The sequence below is a fragment of the Myodes glareolus genome, chromosome 6 (assembly GCF_982192425.1).
Source record: "Myodes glareolus chromosome 6, mMyoGla1.1, whole genome shotgun sequence".
NCBI classification, from domain to species: Eukaryota; Metazoa; Chordata; class Mammalia; order Rodentia; family Cricetidae; genus Myodes; species Myodes glareolus.
This window is the reverse complement of record NC_142031.1, coordinates 91,257,612-91,276,074: the sequence shown is the minus strand read 5'-3', so window position 1 is coordinate 91,276,074 and position 18,463 is coordinate 91,257,612. Positions and strand designations below refer to the sequence as shown.

Sequence of the window (18,463 nt, the reverse complement as noted above, 5' to 3'; positions counted from 1 at the left end):
GGCCTAAAGGAAGAGATCTCAGAATGTAGGTTAGGATGTGCTTGGGGTCTCTATTCTTCCATCCTCCTCTCTCCTCATACATATTAATGTCTTCCCTGACTATGCCAGGTGCTCCATTAAAGCAACTGAGGCTGCTCCGGGTGTCCGCCAGTGGAAGAAGGCAATTTATATATTAGATCTCTAGGGCCTTGACAGTTTGGATCCTGTCCCTTAGCCCGCACTTCAGCTTGTGGACCAGGGATCCAGGCATTCTGAACTACCATTCCAAAGCCCCTGGTCCCTTGATAGCACTGTCATCTCCCCTACACTGCAGACCTCAGTAGAGTAAGCAGAGGCGTGGTAATGCAGCATATGCTACATATCCATCTCTCGGGCCTCGGCAGAATGGAGCTCTTCATGGGCTCCTGATGGTCATGACATTACCTGACTGAGAGTGGCAGTAACTAAATGCCAGTGATTGTTGGGCGGACTCAGAGTTTCCATGTGGCCTGCCACCTGAACCTCTGGGTTCCATGTTCACAGCTGGCAATGAAATGCATGTGGCCAGAGGATGTGTCAGTGCTGTACATCACCCAGGTCCAGAAAATGGAGAAGCAGAGCAAGTACTGAGAGGCTGAACGGTGAGTGTGGAGAAGGGATGGGGCTGAGGCATCATTGTGGAGAAGGGATGGGGCTGAGGCATCAGTGTGGAGAAGGGATGGGGCTGAGGACTTGTGGCCTCCTCCCAGAAGCAGTGGCAGCAGGGATCTAGCTGTAGGAGGCTCCAGGTGCATTCCCTGTCCTCAGGCTGTATGTGACAGTGGAGGAGCCTGACCTTGCCATCACCATGTTCAAAAAGCACAAGTTGTATGATGATATGATCTGCCTGGTAGGGAAGCACCACCCAGATCTACTCAGACACACACCTTCACCTGGGCAAGGTGAGCCTTTTTACCCCTGCCCATGCCTCCCAGCCAGTATCCATCACCCCTTCCATCATGATGCACTACCCCACAGGAGCTGGACCAGCCAGTATCCATCACCCTTTCCATCATGATGCACTACCCCACAGGAGCTGGACCAGTCAGTATCCATCACCCCTTCCATCATGATGCACTGTCGCGACCGCCTCGCCAGCAAGGAAGACGCAACATCAGACTCTTCTAACTGCGGTTTATTCAGGACCCTTGATTAATCTTCTGACCTCTCGCCCCGGGCAAAGCCATCCCACAGCTTAAATAACTTCTAGGTAGCCAACCCCAGCAAGCCACGTGGGAAATGCAGATAGGTCCAGAAGTGCGGGAGCAAGCCAAATCCTTAGTATTAGCCATATATGGAGTTGTTCACGACCGAGAGCACTCATTGTGGGGAAGGTGGAAGGTGGAAACCAGTGCCATCTTTAAGGCGCGGCATCATGCAGCTCTCTACAGTGCACTACCCCACAGGAGCTGGAGGCAGAAGGCCGACTGCAGGAAGCTGAGTATCACTACCTTGAAGCCCAGGAATGGAAGGCAACTGTGAACATGTACTGGTCCAGTGGGCTCTGGGAGGAGGCCTACCAGGTGAGGAGTTCATGCATCCTTCTTTCCTGGTCTTACATGACAAATTTTAACTAAAGTCACAAAGACCTGAGTATTTCTGTCTGAAATACAGCCATACCTGTCTATATAGCATTTACTTATAATTTTAAGGGCTTATGGCTTTCCTGAAGCCATCCTCTGTCCATAAACACTGCGACCCTACATTAAGAGACCTGGAAGCTGGTCCTCTTCAGTGTTGATCTGGAGCAGAATCCTGATCCTCATCACAGCTGGGGCAGGAGGCCAGAGGCGACAGGGGGCAACTGTGCAGTGGGCAATGCTCTAACAACTTTGCTTTACAGGTGGCCAAAGCCCATGGAGGAGCCAATGCCCACAAACACATGGCCTATCTGTGAGCAAAGAGTCTGGGAGGAGAGGCTGCAGTTTGACTGCTTAACAAGCTGGGACTTCTAGAGGCTGCCATTGACCATGCTGCTGACAACTAGTGGGTCTCAGTGCAGTCTCCTCTCCTTCAGCTCCATCCCACTCAGAGCAGCCCACACATAAGGAAAACTGACAAGCAAACTGAAAAATAATTTCAGAAGCTGAAGCAGAAGTAAAAACATGTGAGCTAGGCATGGTGGTGCCAGTGTATAATCCTGCCACTTCCAGGTGGAGACAGAAGGATCAGAGGTTCAAGGCCAGCTTTAGCTACATAGTAAGTCTGAGGCCATCCTAGACTATATGATACCATGCTTCAACAAAACAAACTAAAGAGTGAAAAATTGGCCAGGCATTATAATAATGCATAATTTTGGTTTTTTTTTTTTTGTCGTTGTTGATGGTGGGGTTTTTTGTTTGTTTGTTTTGAGACAGGGTTTCTCTGTGTAACAGTCCTAGCTATCCTGGAACTCACTTTGGCTAGCCTTGAACTCAGAGATCCACCTGCCTCTGCCTCCTGAGTGCTGGGACTAAAGGCATGTGCCATCACTGTCTGGCACAAGTAGATCTCTATGAGTTCAAGGCTGGCATGGTCTACACAGTGAGTGACTCTCAGGCCAGGCAGTCAAGGTTACATAGTGAAACACTGTATCAAAAGAGAGAGAGAGAAGGAAAGAAAGAGAACATAGCAGAGAGAGATCTTTGGAAGGGAAGTGCTTTATCAGTGGTTCTAGAGAGACAGGTGGGGCAGGAACAGCATGAAAAGTTAGAACCTAAGTTAGGTCTCAGGGAGGCCGTGGGGCGGGGGAGGGTTGGGGCAAGTGGGAAAAGCCTGAAGATTTCAGGGGTCCCCGTGAACCCCAACCCTTGAGCTCCAGGCGTTTGCACATCTAGTCCCATCCACCCGACAAGTGATCATATGGCTGCAAAGAGAGTTCAATTATTACCCCTTTATTGATCTTAAATTATGGACTCATTTTCACTCCTCTCCCAGATAGCTCTTCCAGAAGAGCTAGCTACGCCTTGTCCTGCCAGAAGGTCTGGAAGGGGGTCTCTCAGAGACAGTACCATGGCTCTGTTCTGAAGTACTGGTCCATGTCCTCCGGATGGGACTGAGATGGCTCCTTTTTGAGGGGCTGTGGCATCTCTGAAAAGGGGGACTGTGTGGATTCCTCCCATAGAGACCAAGCCGACCCTTGGGGGAGGGATTACGTCCCCATCTCTCTGGAGAGCTGCTACAAGTACTCTCTGAGGAACTGCGAGGCCTTCTCCCAGAAGGGCTGGGTTGGCTCCTCCCTGAGGTACTGCGACCTCTCCTGTTAGAGAGCCTGAGTCGGCTCCTGTCAGAGATACTCTGAGGGGTTCTTCTAGAGGGACTGTGACATCTCCTCTCGGAGAGGTTTCTAAGGGTTCTGTCAGAGATTTCCTGCAATCTGTCTTCTTGCTTCGGGGTGGAACCCGTGAACCTTTGCTTGATAACGGGTGTACTGGCCCATTTGCCATCTCCTGTTAAACAATCATCCTCGTCTTTTCCTTCAGGGTACAAGTTTTTGCTTGACCACAAATTGTCTAGACTAGACCTGTCCTCAGGCTTCTGTTTATTAATGGCCATAATTCTGTGTGGTCTTTGGAATGCCTGCTTTAGGCCCTGAAAAAGCAGCTGGATGAACTTGGGCTGGATGGATTTCTTAGGTTGTCTCTTTGAAGAAACAGTGCTGGTTTGAGCGGTTTCGATACTCTTGCTCCTCGATGGATCAGCCAGCTTTCCAGAAGGACTCTCTTCTGTGGTTCTACTGTTTTTGTAGAGCTTTGTGTTTTGCGTTTTAAGTTCCTTGGTGATTTTATTCATTGGATATTTTAAGTCTGAGGTCTTTCTGAGTCTTGACTTAGGCCATTTTTCATCCTGGTTACTTTCAAAGCCACTCTCTGATGCGGAGAGAACCTCACAGAATTCACAATGCCCAGAGTCTTTGGCTTCTGTCTTCCCTGCCACACCATGGCTGCCCCATTGCTTTTGTCTCCTGTGAACTGGTACAGAAGCCGGAGACTGGGGAGATCTGGGATGGAAATCTCTTGTAGAAGTTGGACTCTTGGAAGCTTTCCTTCGTGATGGTGAGGAAGGGTTCTTCCATGTGTCCGTTCTGTTTCTCCCACGATACTTTGAGTGTTGAGGTCTTTTTCTAATGTGCAACCTAAACACAGGATGCAACCGAATCTCACCATGGCCTTCAGAGTTTCTTATAAGGTTAATCTGTGGGTAGACGAGAAGGTAAGCCTCAGAAGCAGACTGTAACTTATGACCGCACTCAAATCCTGAACATCGACCACACTGCAAGCAGATGGGGTATTTCAGGACAGGACCTGACCCTGGGGGTGGAGGGACGTTGTGGGGTATGTGACTCCGTAAGAGTTTTGCCGCTACCTTTAGCTGTAGATCTTTTAGGAGCTCTTCTGAGAGATCGGTCTTGGTCTGGGAAAAATTACTTGCCGTGAGGGAGTGGTGAGACTCAAAAGTTCTTGTCTGTGAATCGCTCTGGGAGATTTTACTTGGCTCCCTGGAAACAGGATCTTCCCTATCGCAAAGTATCCCGAGAGGAGACTCTGGCTTTCCTAAGACAGAAAACTGGGCCCCTGGACATGAGACAGGCACGTGCTGAGTGACTTCCTGGAATATATCACCGAGTTTTGAGTTTGTTTTTAGTCCCAATCTGGTACCAGAGTACTGCTGTATTATGGAGGATGTGGATCCGCGTGTCCACATCTTTAAGGGCATTCTTTTCTCGTGACCATGACATAGAATATGTCTCTGAATATAGTTTTTGACAACTGAAGTCTGTGAAATCGTCCTTGGACCCCTCTCTAGTAGGCTCTGGGAAAATTCCATCAGTTCAGCTGGAACCCCAAATAAATTCTGAATAGATCGGCAGATATCCATAGTGGCTCCTTCTGTTAAAAACGGTTGAGAACAAAGCTTCCTTTCCATAGTGGTTCCTAGAACATTCCCTAGCATTAGCATATTGGAGAGATACTTCCTGGGTAGTCGCTGCCTACAGACATGACTTTCCCAGATGTTCAGCTGTCTGCCCAGGAAAGAACGGATAGAGTTTCTTCGAGATCCTAATCCTGCCTGAAACTCCGAGGGTAGTAATCTCAGTGGATACGGAGAATAGCTATGCAGTGAATTCCCAAATTCTTCCATTTGCTTCTTTTCGGTTGATTCCTTAGTTAAGACATCCATTTCCCAGATCTCAGGATATAGGGATCCCACAGAGTTCCCTGTTTTATCAGAGGGAAGGACCAAGGGAAGAGCTGATGACTGTATAATAGTGTCTGTGTAGGATTCTGGAGACTGCAAAATGTCAGCATTAAAGTTCTTCGTATTCAAGGCTCTTGGCACTTCTGGCATTCCAGAACCCTGAAGGGGCCCTAATTCGGTTGTTTTGACAGAGCTTGAAATAAATGGGATTGGAGGGCTGCTTATGAACCTGGAGAAGTAATTCTCTGCTTGTAACTTTTCTGATGTTTTCGCTTCCGAATCTCTATTCTGGCACACCCGTCCTTGGTTCAAATTCATTTCCAGTACTTTAGGAGATTCTCTTTTGATTCCTACAGATTTTCGAGCCTGAAGCCTTTGCTTGTGAGTTAATACTGGAGGTTCCTCAAGTGGAGATGTTTGCTGTAAAATTAATTCTGTAAAATTATCTTGAATATTTGCCCTTCGAGTTTGTTCTATAGGTTTTATCTTGTCTTGAAGACGTGGTCTTGAGAGTAAATTCAAAGAATCTTTTACTTTAATTCTTGATCTTGTGGCAACTCCTATTGGTTCTACAGCCTGGGGACTTGGTCCTGGTGCCAGTTCTTCAGATTTCACAATCAGAAGCAGTGGCTTGGGACGCAATATAGTTTTTATCACTTGAAAGCCTGATAATTCTATCGTTTCTAAAATCTGATGTGTTGGCTCTGCGATTAATTTCTTAGATTGCACATTTTGTAGCCAAAGTCTTGGAGCAAACTCTGAAACTATCGCATCACACAGTTTGGGAGTCAAATCAACATATTTTGACCCTTGAGAGGTCGGCTCCGGTATCATCACTGACTCTATAACTTGAAGTGGTGGTCCAGGAATCACTGTCACAGATTCAGAAACTTGAGGAACTTGAAGCTGTGTCTTTGCGGATTCTGTCACTTGATCGAGTGGCTTTGGGCTGATCCTTAGAAAGTTTATCATTTGATTAAGTGATTCTATTGGAGTTACATTTGCTTTTCCAATGCTTGCATTCTGGGGCTTTGTTAGATTCCTTACTACCTCTTCTGTCTGACATTCCTCAAATGCCAGCTCGACAGAGGCTGTATTTCCCACAACTTGATTGGTTGGCTGGGCAGCCAACTCTGAGAATTCTTCCCTTTGCAGCCATAGCTTAGATTCTGGTGTTATCCCTGGAGCAGAATCTGGAACATGGTAGAATGGCCTTGGTGGCGGTACTACAGATTGTTCCCTTGGGGTTCTTTTCTCAGAGCTCAGCACCACAGGTCCTAAGCCTTGAGGATATGGCTTTGGAGATTTTTCTGCACATTCAGTCTCTCTATTTACTGGCATTGAAGTCACTCTAAGAAATTCTTTTCCTTGTTGCTTTGCCTTACAAGTTAGCACTGTCATTTCTGCGACATGATTCTTGAGGTCGGGGGTCATTCTCTTAGATTCTGTGGCTGGTTGGGTCTGTAACTGCTTGAAATCTTTCGATTGAGTCCACGAACGAGAAAGAAACTCCAGAGTTTCTAGGCTCTGGTAGTTTTTCTGTGGGGTCAGTTCTGAGAAGTTTGAATCTTGATCACTTAGTGTTGGAGTCAGATCAACAAATTCTGGTACTTGAAGCCCTAGCGGCTGAGGCATCCCTGATGATTCTGTGACTTTATCCGTTGGCTTGGGGACTTGGTACCTTATCTTCGTGTTCGTCTCGGCATAGTCCACCAGGTGGTGTGCTGGTCTACATGTCGCCTTAGAGGGTTCTGTGATTTGATCATTTGTTTGGGGAATTTGGTTTCCAAATGTCACATTTTGAAGGAATGGACTTGGTGATAAGCCCACGGAGTTTCCACTTTGTGGCAGGGACACTGATGATAATTTCACAAGTTTTACACTTTGTTCCCTTGACTCTGATGCTTTCATACATTGCGGCTGAGATTCTGGAATTAAATTTGAAAATTTGACACTTGTCAGGGCTGGTCCTGCCAAGGACTTCCTGGTGGACTCTGGTGTTACTACCGTGGGCGTCTCATCTAAAGCAATCTGGTGGCGATTCATACTTTGCTGTTGGGATCCTAGCCTCAGCTGCGTGGGTTTTGTATCTTGAAGACACGGCTCTGAAGCAAAGAAAGACTGAACATATTGAGACCTGTGGCACGGAGCAAACTCTGAAGAGTTCCCACTCTGAGACTGTGACCCTGGCTTCACATGCATAGCTCTAACTGTTTGAAAACAAGGTCCTGGTGAAAATTCCTCACTTCTTAAGTCCTGCAGACCACAGCCAGGTGTCAGATTTACAGAGTTCGTACAAAGCAATGGCTGTTTGTTCAACACTGGAAACATTCTATCTTCAGGCAGTGGTGTTGGTAAAACTTTCACAGAGTCCGCACCAGTTGACTGAGGCTTCAGAGTCAACACGGGTTGTGCGGTTTGCTGCCGTGACCCAAACTGCTTCTTCGAAAGTGGGATATCTTGAAACTTTGCCCCTACCATTAAGTTAGATGGTTTCACAACTTGAAAAGGGGGTCCAGGGTTCAATAGAACAGATCTTGTACACTGAGATTCTGATTCAAGGGACTTCATGTTTTGTAACTGTGGCCCTGAACCAAGCTTCACTAAATTTATGGGTTGTAATTTTAATCCTGGATTCAATTCAGAAAAATTCACACATTGTTCCTGTGGCCCAGGGTTGCGTTCTACAGGTGCTATACCTGCAATATTTGACCCTGGAGTTAATTCAAGCTTTAAATCTTGCAAGTGCTGTCCTGGGTTAACTGTTACAGGCATCTCTCTTTGAATTCCTGTCCCTGGGTTCAACTCAGAAAACTTCATACCTGGAAGTTTAGGAGCTTCTAAATGTGGCCCAGGGTTGTATCCCATAGAATCTGCAGACTGTGATTCTTGTCTTCGAGTACATGCAGAAAAATTCACATTTTGCAAATGTGTTTGGACACTGCACCAAACAGGATTTACACACATAATTTGTGGTGCTGGAAATGTTGTACCAGAATGCGTACCTTGAAGAAGTGGTCCAAGATTATTACTGTTAGAATGCTCACACTGAGGGTTTTGCCCTAGAGTGCATGCAGAAGACTTCACACCTTGCAAATGTGCTTTAGGATTGCACTCAGTGGAATTCATACATGGAGGACTTGGCTCCGGGGTGCATACAGAAGAATTCACACACGGAGGACTTGGTCCTGGGGTGCATATGGAAGAATTCACACACGGAGGACTTGGTCCTGGGGTGCATATGGAAGAATTCACACATGGAGGACTTGGTCCTGGGGTGCATACGGAAGAATTTACACACGAAGGACTTGGTCCTGGGGTGCATATGGAAGAATTCACACATGAAGGACTTGGTCCTGGGGTGCATATGGAAGAATTCACACACGGAGGACTCGGTCCTGGGGTGCATATGGAAGAATTCACACACGAAGGACTTGACACTGAAGTGCATGCAGAAGAATTTACATCTTGCAAATTTGGCTCATGATTGTACCCAGTAGAATCCACACATTGCAATTTTGGTCCTAAAATACACACAGAATTCATTCCATTAAAATGTGGCCCAAGGTTGCACTCAGAATTTATATATCGAGGGTCTGGCTCTGGAATGCATACAGAGAAATTTGTGTTTTGCAAATATGGCCCAGGTTTATATTCACTGGAATTTGTATACTGAGAATTGGCATTGGGAGTACATGTAGAATTCACATCTTCCAAATGTGATACAAGGCAGAATTCGTTAGATATTATGCCTTGAAGGTCTAGATCAGGGTGCAACTTAGACGATTGTACATTTTGTGTTCCTGTCTTGGATGTCATGATATTTTTACAGTGAATCTGTGGCCCTGGACTCAAGTCACAGAATGTCCTACCTTGAAACTCATGTTTGAATTCCAGAGATGACTCCTCTGGCAGCTTGGACTCTGTGCACACCTCAGGAACTTTTATCTCTTGCAACTGTTGCTCTGAAGTGAATTCCGTAGACTTCAGGTCTTGAAGCTTTGTACATACTTCTGATGACTTGATATGTTGCAAATGTGGCTCATGACTGAAGACTACCGGTTTTATACTTTGAAGCTGTTGCTTTTGATTTAATTTGTGAAATTTCCCATCTTGCTTCAGGTTTCCGGCACTGAGTTCAGAAGGTACTACACTATAGATTGTTGAGTCCGAGTCCTGCTCAGCGAATCCCACAACCTGCAATTCTGCACCATGATTGATCCCCATATCTTTCACTGCTTGGACATTTGTAGGTTCGGGTTGCACGCCTTTCAACTTTGATCCAGTCTTGACTGCCTCAGGTTCCATGCCTTGAAGATATAATCCTGGGGCTAACATGGACCGTTTCCCATCCTGGAACTGAGGGGTTTTCAGCTGCAAAATCTTCCTGTCAAGTGCCTTGTAGAAAGTCCGCCTAAGAGATTTTACATCCTGCCACAGCGACTGGGCCTCAAAGCCCATGGGTTTCTCTCCTTGAAGCATGTCCTCTGGAAATACTTCATAAGTCTTCATACCTTGCAAGTATGGGTGAGAACTGACCTCTGTAGGTCCTGCATCGTCATGCTTTATCCCCAGAACTGACTTAGATTTCTCATCTTGTAACTGAGAGCCCGGGTTTAACTCCACAGAGTCCCCACTTGGAGACTTTGACTCCACTGTCAAAGATTCCATACCTTGGAGCTTTTTCCCATGAGCCAACTCAGACAGCTTTTTATTTTGTGGCTGTGGTCCTGAATTAAGGTCCATTGCTTTTACACCTTGAGATTTTATATGTGTTGCCAGCTTGGAAGATTTTATACTTGCAACATGATGTTCCATTGGGTTTACACCTTGAAGTTTCATACCCAAGATCTGCTCAGGATATTTCAAATCTTGTAAAGGGGGCGCTGAGTCCAGCTCTATTGATTTTGTGCCCAAAAGCATCTTTGGGGTGAAATCAGGTTCCTTACCTTGTAACTTTGAAGTAGGTTTGCTTTCTACCAATCGCACACCATGAACCCTCTTCTCTGTAAGGACTTCAGATGGCATACCTTGTAATTGTGGTTCAGGAGTAAAGCCCATAGCTTTGACATCTTGGACCTTTATACCCATGATTGTCCTTGAAGATTTCAGATCTTGTAACTGTGGGCCTGATTCACAGTCTTCCATCTCCATTTCTTGGGACTTTGTCCTCAGAACTGAATTGAATTTTGTACCTTGCCACTGTGACCCATGTTTACAGTCTAACCGGACACTTTGATTGGCAAATGGCTTACCTTGACTTGACGTGACACATTCTATATTTTGGGACTCTGTTTCAGGTGTCAAGTCAGAACATTCTGCACTTTGCCACCGGGGCCCAGAGTTGATCTCAGATTGAGGCTGTGTTCCTGGGGGTGACCCTAAGAGTTTCACTTCTTGTGGTTGCATTCCAGGGTTCAATCCAGGAGAGCCTGTGCCTCCTAAGTGAAACCTGGGTTTGGATGGGAATTTTATATTGTTAATCTTTGACCTTAAGTGTGGGTCACATCCTTTCATACTTCTAAACTGGAGCTCCGATTTAAAATCAGTAGTTTTGAACCTGTGAGATTGTTGTTCCGGGGTTGACCCTGAAGGTTGTTTACTTTGTAACTTCCGCCCTGTAGTAGTTAACTCACTAGAAGTCTTCACGTTTCTTAGTTGTGCCAAAGGGTTTAACTCTTTAGCCGTGACATCTTCAGATTGTAACCTAAGATTCAGCATAGATTTCTTAGCTTTATAGTCAGACACTGGGATCCACTGAACAGATTTCGTATTTTCAAGCTGTAATCCACAGTGTAATGCCACACTTTTTACACCCTCAGCCTGTGGCTCTGATCCGTGGTGTAATGCCATACTTTTCACACACTCAGACTGTGGCTCTGAGTTTTCCCCTTCTTGTAACTCTGGTTCCGGGGACGCCTCGGGGGTTTTTTTGTGCTGTACTTTTGGCTCAATGTTAAAATCCACAGATTTATTCCCTGGAATCTTTGGCCCTACAGTCGTCTCTGATGGCTTCACACCTCCCAACTGTATGGATAATTTCTGTTCTGTAGATTTGACATTTTGAGATTGTGACTCATGATTTATTCCCAAAAACTTTACACTGTGGAACTCAGGTCCTGGTATCCACTGGACGGATCTTACACTTTCAGCTGGTGGATCTTTGTTTTGATCCACAGTTTTGATTCCTTGAGGTTGTGGCTCTGATGTTAAGTCAAAAGTTTTTGTTTTCTGAAGCCCTAGTGCTAACGGAGAGGTTTTTACTTGCTGTGACTGTGGCTCAAGATTAAACCCTACAGATTTTTCTTCTTGAATTATTTTAGACCTGACAGTCAATTCAGAGGGCCTCACACCTCTCCATTGTGTAGATGGCTTCAATTCTGTACGTCTGGCACTTTGAGATTGCAACCTAAAGTCTGGCCCTACCCATTTCTCACTTTGAAACTCAGATATTGGTATCCATAGGACAGATTTTGTACTTCCAATCTGTGGCTCTGTGAGCACCATGGTTTGCACATCTTGAAATGGTGGCTCTAACGTTGGCTCTGAGACTTTCACCTGGTGCCCCTGTGGCCCTGGAGTGACCTGGCACGGTTTCATACTTGGCACCTGTGATTCATCTTGGACCTCTTCAGGTTTTACACTGTGAACAACTGGTTCAGGAGTCAATTCAAATGATGGTATATCTTTAAATTGTACTTTAAATTTGATCTCTTTGGGTTTTTTATCTGCAGGTTTGGCTTCTTGACCTGATTTCATGGACAACATATCTTCTGACTGAAAATGTTTGCTCACCTGGTCTAAAATCCCACCTTTCCGCTCAGGTGATCTTACAGTTATCTGGTCATCCTGTCCAGGCTTGGGAGTTAAATCCGTGGGTGTCATTCCTCGACACGGTTGTGTTGAGACTAAATTCACAATTTTTTCTTCTGGGATTCCTTGTGTTTTGTCTATATTCACAGGTTTTAGACTTTGTGACTTCAAACATGAGATAGTTACATGTTTCCTATCCTGCATTTGTGACTGTGAAGTCAGTTCCTTGGGTTTTATACCTTGTAGTTGAGGCCCTTGCAACACCTCCATAAACTCATCTTGAAACTGTACCCCTGGTACAAAAGTCACAGGACTCTCTTCTTGCTTCTTGGGTTCAAGGTTCAAACCCATGGCCTTTACATCTTGAACATGTGTGGCACGGTCCAGTCCCACAGTCTTCAAATCTTGACTTGTTGAACCTGGAATCAACTTCACAGTTTTTGTACCGTCTGACTGGGAACTACGTGGGGATACCACTGTAGATTTTATCCTCTCTAGACATTGTCCTAGAGTTAAGCCTGCAGATTTCCTATTCTCTAACTGTGGTCTTGAAGGTAGTAACTCGGATTTTAAACCTTTCAAGTTGGGGCCCAGGGGCAGCTCCTCAGGTTCTTTATCTCCTGCTTTTATCCCTGGAGTTAATGGTATAGATTTGACTTTTCCCAGCTCTGACTTTGACCTTAGCTCCATAGATTTCACATCTCCCAAATAAGGCCCTGGCATTAACTCTTCTTGCTTTGAGGTTGTGACCTTCTCCGCAGGTTTTCTATGTCCCAAATGCTGTCCAGGGATCGAATCAGAAGGTTCTATACCTTGTGCCTGTGGTCTTCCAACCAACTCAGAATCATATACACTTGCTAGGTGTATCCCAGGAGTCGATCTCATTGATTCTGCCATGGGCATCTGTGGCTCAGATGGTAGCTTATAAGACATCTCACCTTCAAAGCTTGGTACTTGATTCCTTGTACTTGGTACTTGATTCCTTCTATCTCCAAACAGTGTCTCCTGTATTATTAACTCTGGCTTCATCCCTTGCCTCTCTGGCTGTGAGGTAAACTCAAACATTTTTACACACTCCAACTGTGGCCCCAAGTGTAACTCTGAAGTTGTCACACCTTGAGATTGAGTTTCTGGTGTTCCATCAAAAAATTTGACATTTTGCAGACACGGCCCCGAGTTAGAACTCGCCTGCTTTGTATCGTGGAGCCCTGGAGTCATCTTTGCTAATTTTGGATTATGTATCCCCAACTCTGGAGTCATAGACCGCATACCATGAAACAATGGTCCTGGAGTTTCCTCCCCAAATGTGACCCTTTGAAGTCTTAGCCTAGAAGCCAACTCAGAAAAATTGGTATCTTGTTGCCGCAGTTCCGGATTTACCTCCTCAGATATCCCACTTGGATATTGTAGTTCAGAGGCTGGTATTGTGTGTTTCCTGCTCTGAAACTCTGATACTTCCACAGGTAGAACAAGCTTCCTATCTTCAACCTGTGGCTCTTGGCTTAATGGCAAAAATGATTCTGGTGTAAGTCCCTGAGACTTCCCATCTTGAAACTGAATACCTGGTGTGACCTGTGTACATTTGAAACCTTGGTGCTTGGGCTCAGGGATCAGATCAGAGAATTTCATACCTTGCAAGCATGGTCCTACATTTACTTCCATAGACTTCACATGTTGCAGTTTTGGTTCTGGAAGATTTGGCCCTGGGATAAAATCTGACGATCTGATTTCTGATACTGGGGAACGTGATAGTGCCTCATCAGATTTCACACCATAATGTGGAGGACCTGAGATGAAATTTCCTGGTTTTCCCCCTTGAAGAAGCAGCCCTTGATATAACGTTGGACATCTGACACTTTGCAATTGTGGCCCTGGAATCAATCCAGGTTTGATGCTTAGCTGCTCTGGGCCTAGATTTAAATCCACAGATTTCACTTTTGGGGGCGGTGTCTCCTCACTCAGTTCCTTTGGTGATGGACTTTGTGGCCCTGGCTCTGGCTTTGTCTTTTCAGGACCTACCTCTTCTATAGATGATTGTTGTATTACATTTGCAGATTTCTCATTTTGCAACTGTGATTCTGTATCTATTTGCCCTGGCTTTACTTCCTGGAGCTGGGGCCCTGGGATCACATCTTTAATGTGTGGTTTGGGTCCTGTAGTTAGTGCCATAGGCTCTACAGCTAGTACAGGAGGTTCACCGGTTACTTCTGCAGATTTCAAGTGTTGTGCCAAGAACTCTGATTTCTTACTTTGCACTCCTGGTTCTAGACCCAACTTCAGAGATCCCACTTCTGAATATAGTTCTGTCATGGCCCCCTGAGTATCATCAACTTTAGGCAATGTCAATCTGATAGTCTCTCTGTCTTTGTATTCTGGTCTCAGAGTTATTTCTGATAAGTTAGTAACTTCTGAACATGATTCTAGAGTTCCATGAAGAAACTTCACATCTGGGGGCTGTGGTTCTGGGGCCATCACCACTGATTCCAGAGCATCTTTAATTGCGTCTTGTGATTCTGGAGTCTCTTCCATCCCTTTTACAACCTGGTTCCTAGTTTCAAGAGTTTCTTGGAGTGGTGGTGAGTACGTCTCCATAGAGTCTGAGGTTTGGCTCAATGGTGCCGGAGTCATTCCTAATGATGATTGTGTCAGCTCAACAGATTCTTCCACCTGATGACGAATGTCAGAGTCCACTCTTTCTTCTGGGGCTTGATACCGTAGGACCAATTCTTTGGGTTCCAGGAAATGATAACTTGGGTCAGGGTTCACTTCTAAGGATTTTAGCGCATTAAGGTGTGTGCTTGGGACCAATTCACTAAGGTTCACACTTTCCACCAGTGCCTCAGGAATTAAACTCCTACCTTCTACCAACAGACTCTTTGTATCTTCAAGCAATGGTACACCTCTAAACTCTGCTGCTCCTATTGGGACGGTAGAAGTCAGAACATCTGGCTGCGCTGGCAGTGGGGTCAGATTTTGAGTTTGGAGCAAAGCCCTAGGTTCTGTAACATGTGGCTGTCCTGGTGGAATTATCTGCATGGAATCCATAGTTTGCTGTGCCACTGGAGTTGCCTTTGTATAATCAATGGCTTTAGGAAGTTCACTGGAGCTAATTTCCAATATATTTTCATGTGTTGGACCAGGAGTAATCCCAATGTGTTCTGTGGCTTGATTCTGTGACCCCAAGGTCATGTTTGATGTTCCCATGACTTTATGCTGAGGCTGGGGAATCACTTCCACAGTTCCCAGAACTGATTGCTGTAGCCCTAGACTCCTATCTCCTGGTCGTATGGCTTGGTGGCCATGCAATGTATCCACCTTCGCCGATTCCATGACTTGGTATTCTGGCTTTGGGGCTATTCCTGCTGGTTCTACGACATGTGGGTGTAATTCATTCACCATCCCCATGGAATCCATGATGTGAAGCAAGGTCACAGGAGTTACCTTCATATTATCTGTGACTTGACTCAGTCTTGAGGCCATACTCCTTGATTCCGTAGCTGGATGCGGAAGACTTTTTACTATTTTTGGTTCAATTACTTGATCTGATGGCCCAGGAGTTATACTCGCTGTTTCTGCTTGATTTGATGGCTGCGGGGGAAACCCCATGTCGTCTCTCACCTGTGCGTGTGATTCTGGGATCATTCCCATCGAGCCCATAACCTGAAGCAATGCCTCTGGAGTGACCTTTACACTGTCCTTGGCTGAGCATGGTACCTGGGCTGTCAGTTCCACTTCAGTTACTTGTGCCCTTTGTGGCTGAATCCTTTCTTCTGGAAGACCTAGGACTCTCTGATCTTTATTCAGCTCTAACGCATGCTTTGGATCCTTTTTCAGTACAGTGTTTTCTTCCTGAACTATGTTAATGGGAGATGGAGTGCCCATTGATATAACTAAAGGGTTGTATCTAAGAACCTGGCGGTCATTCTCAGCCTGTATCTGCTTGTTTGAGGTAAGCGGCTGTGCCGCTTCTGTCCTTCTTAATTCAGAATTCAGCCCAATGTTTACATGGACATGAAACGATGGAACATCTGGAGATCGATTGCTATTTTGCTCAGCACTCTGAGGGATGAGTTTAGGTAACTGAGTTTTGGGGAGCCCTTGTTCAGGTACTCCTTGTACATCCATCAAATGATTAAGCATTTCCCAGGATTTCTTCACGGGCAGAGGCACCACTTGTGCCCGCAAAGTAGAAACCTTCTGACATATGTGTCCTTCCAGTTCTCCTCTGACTAAAGGAGAGAGCTGAAAAGTAGGCATGGATGAGCTCTGGCTTCTGGAAGTGGATATGGACGGTTCCTTTCGGGAGAAAGCAGGTAAACGACGTCTCCGGAATTTCCACGTTGGAAGAAAGGATGTGTTCGAGCTGTCGCTGGATAATACAGACATACTGGAGTCAGAAGAACTGCTTCTCATCATATGGTGGCAAGAAGGTGGGATAGCCTCCCGACCCACAATGTCAGAGACGGAGGAGGAAGAAAAATTTTGGGACTCTTTTGAAGTCCTTTCGATAAGTGTTGACCTGACAAAAAGAAATGTTTTCATTTTCTTTGGAATCAGTAGGCACAAAATCAGTAAGAAGAGAAAGAGTGGTTGTTTCAATTCCAAAACACTTTTGGTCTAAGGGAGAGATGAAAGGAGGGGTTGCATTCACAAACATCAGTTGTTTGTGTAAAGAATCCCTCCACCAAGAGCAAAATGTGTGAGTCAGTCAATAAAGTACATGCTATTCAAAGAGAGAAGCTGAGTTCCATCCCCAGGACCCGCATGAAAATAAAGGGACATAGTGCCCCAGCGCTGGGGAAGCAGAGAAAAGTGGATCCCCTGGGGCTCACTGAACAGCCAAGGCTAATTAGTGAGTCTGAGTGAGAGGCATTATCTCAAAAATCCAGGTGGATGACTCCGCAGGAATGACACCAAGTTTTGCAGACACACACACACACACACACACACACACACACACACACACATATGTACATACACTGTGGGGCCTAGAGAGATGTCTCAGCAGTTAAGAGTAGTGTTTGCTCTTCTAGAGGACCCAAGTTTGCTTACTAACACCCACATGATAGTCTACAAACATTTGTAACTCTACTGCCAGGGGATCCAATGCCCTCTTCTGGCCTCTGTGGGCATCAGGCATGCATGTGGTGCACAAACACACATGCAAGTAAAATACCCATATAAAACATGGAATAAATAAAGCTCAAAATATTGTTCTCCATTGCTCAAACTCACTTTTCTTTTACCTCCCTCTTTTTACTCCCTCTCTCTCCCCTACCGAGAAACTCTGTCTCCTGACCTTGCATTTTCCAGATGTTGGATGATCCGTTGAAGACTCTTGTCTATTGACCAGAATACAAAGTCCTGGTTCCAGCCCATAGGAAGTCCTGAAACACTGAACACAAAAGGGGATGTCAGTGGAACTGAAGTGATATTAATAAAGTACCAGTAAGCCAGCCCATAAGAATAGGAAGTTAATTTAGGAAGGAGGCAATTGCTATCACAGTAAACGAAGTAAAAGTCCCAGGATTTTACATATAACATTTATGGTTAAGATGGTGTCGCAGCTAGGATTTCCACTGTTTTGCTGAAACACGGTGACCATAAATGTAGGGGGACAGGGTTTTTTCAGCTTACAGTTCTCAGGTTACACTCCATTGCTGAGGGAAGTCATGGTAGGATCTCAGGGTAAGATGGATCCAGGAGGCAGCAGCTAATGCAAAGGCCATGGAGGAACCCTGCTTACTGCCTTGCTTTCATAGCTTGCTCATTCTGCCTTCTTGTACCACTTGAAACCACCAGTCCATGGGTGGCATCACCCACAGTGAGCGGACCTTCCCATATCAATCATCAATTAAGAAAATGTAGCTGGGCATGGTGGCACACACCTGTAATCCCAGCACTTTGGAGGCAGAGGCAGGTAGATCTCTGAGTTCAAGGCCAGTCTGGTCTACAGAGTGAGTTCTAGGACAGTCAGGGCTACACAGAGAAACCCTGTCTCGAAAAACCAAAACAAAATTAAATTAAATTAAAAATTAAAAAAAATACAGCACAGGCTTGTCGTCAGGGCAATCTAGACAGGGCAATCTCTTCCAAAATGATGCCAGTTTGTACCATGTTGACATGAAACCAGCCATCACGGTATTTGTCATAGGACAGTCTGAAGACAGACTCTGCTTACCATGTTAGATTAGTTTCAACAATTTTCGTCATTCTTGCTTTTTCCCTCTGTGAAACTGTAACAGGAGTAAAGAGACCGTGAGCACAGTGACTACTGACATCATCTAACAATTAGGGGAGCAAAGATGAAGTCACATCATGAAGCTGATGAGTGGTACAGCCCAGCCATCAAACTTTGCTCTGTAAGCAAACTATACTGTCTTCATTGTGTACTAGAAGTGACCCCAGAATGCAGTAGTGGGGGACATAGAGATCCTGATACATCTTTTCCTCT

General features: G+C 45.5%; 1 protein-coding gene and 1 pseudogene across 1 annotated transcript; one reads left to right on the top strand and one right to left on the bottom strand.

Moving 5' to 3' along the window:
• Window positions 1-2,071, top strand: part of LOC146894344 (intraflagellar transport protein 172 homolog) — a 22,878-nt pseudogene extending 20,807 nt beyond the window's left edge.
• LOC148121886 (uncharacterized) lies at window positions 2,065-18,463 on the bottom strand. Its single transcript, XM_087907336.1, has 3 exons — window positions 18,191-18,463; window positions 17,309-17,404; window positions 2,065-16,528 (listed from the first exon to the last, which is right to left on the bottom strand). Exons 1-3 carry the CDS (start codon window positions 18,220-18,222, stop codon window positions 2,953-2,955), a joined length of 13,704 nt encoding a protein of 4,567 aa, XP_087763462.1. The 5' UTR covers window positions 18,223-18,463; the 3' UTR covers window positions 2,065-2,952.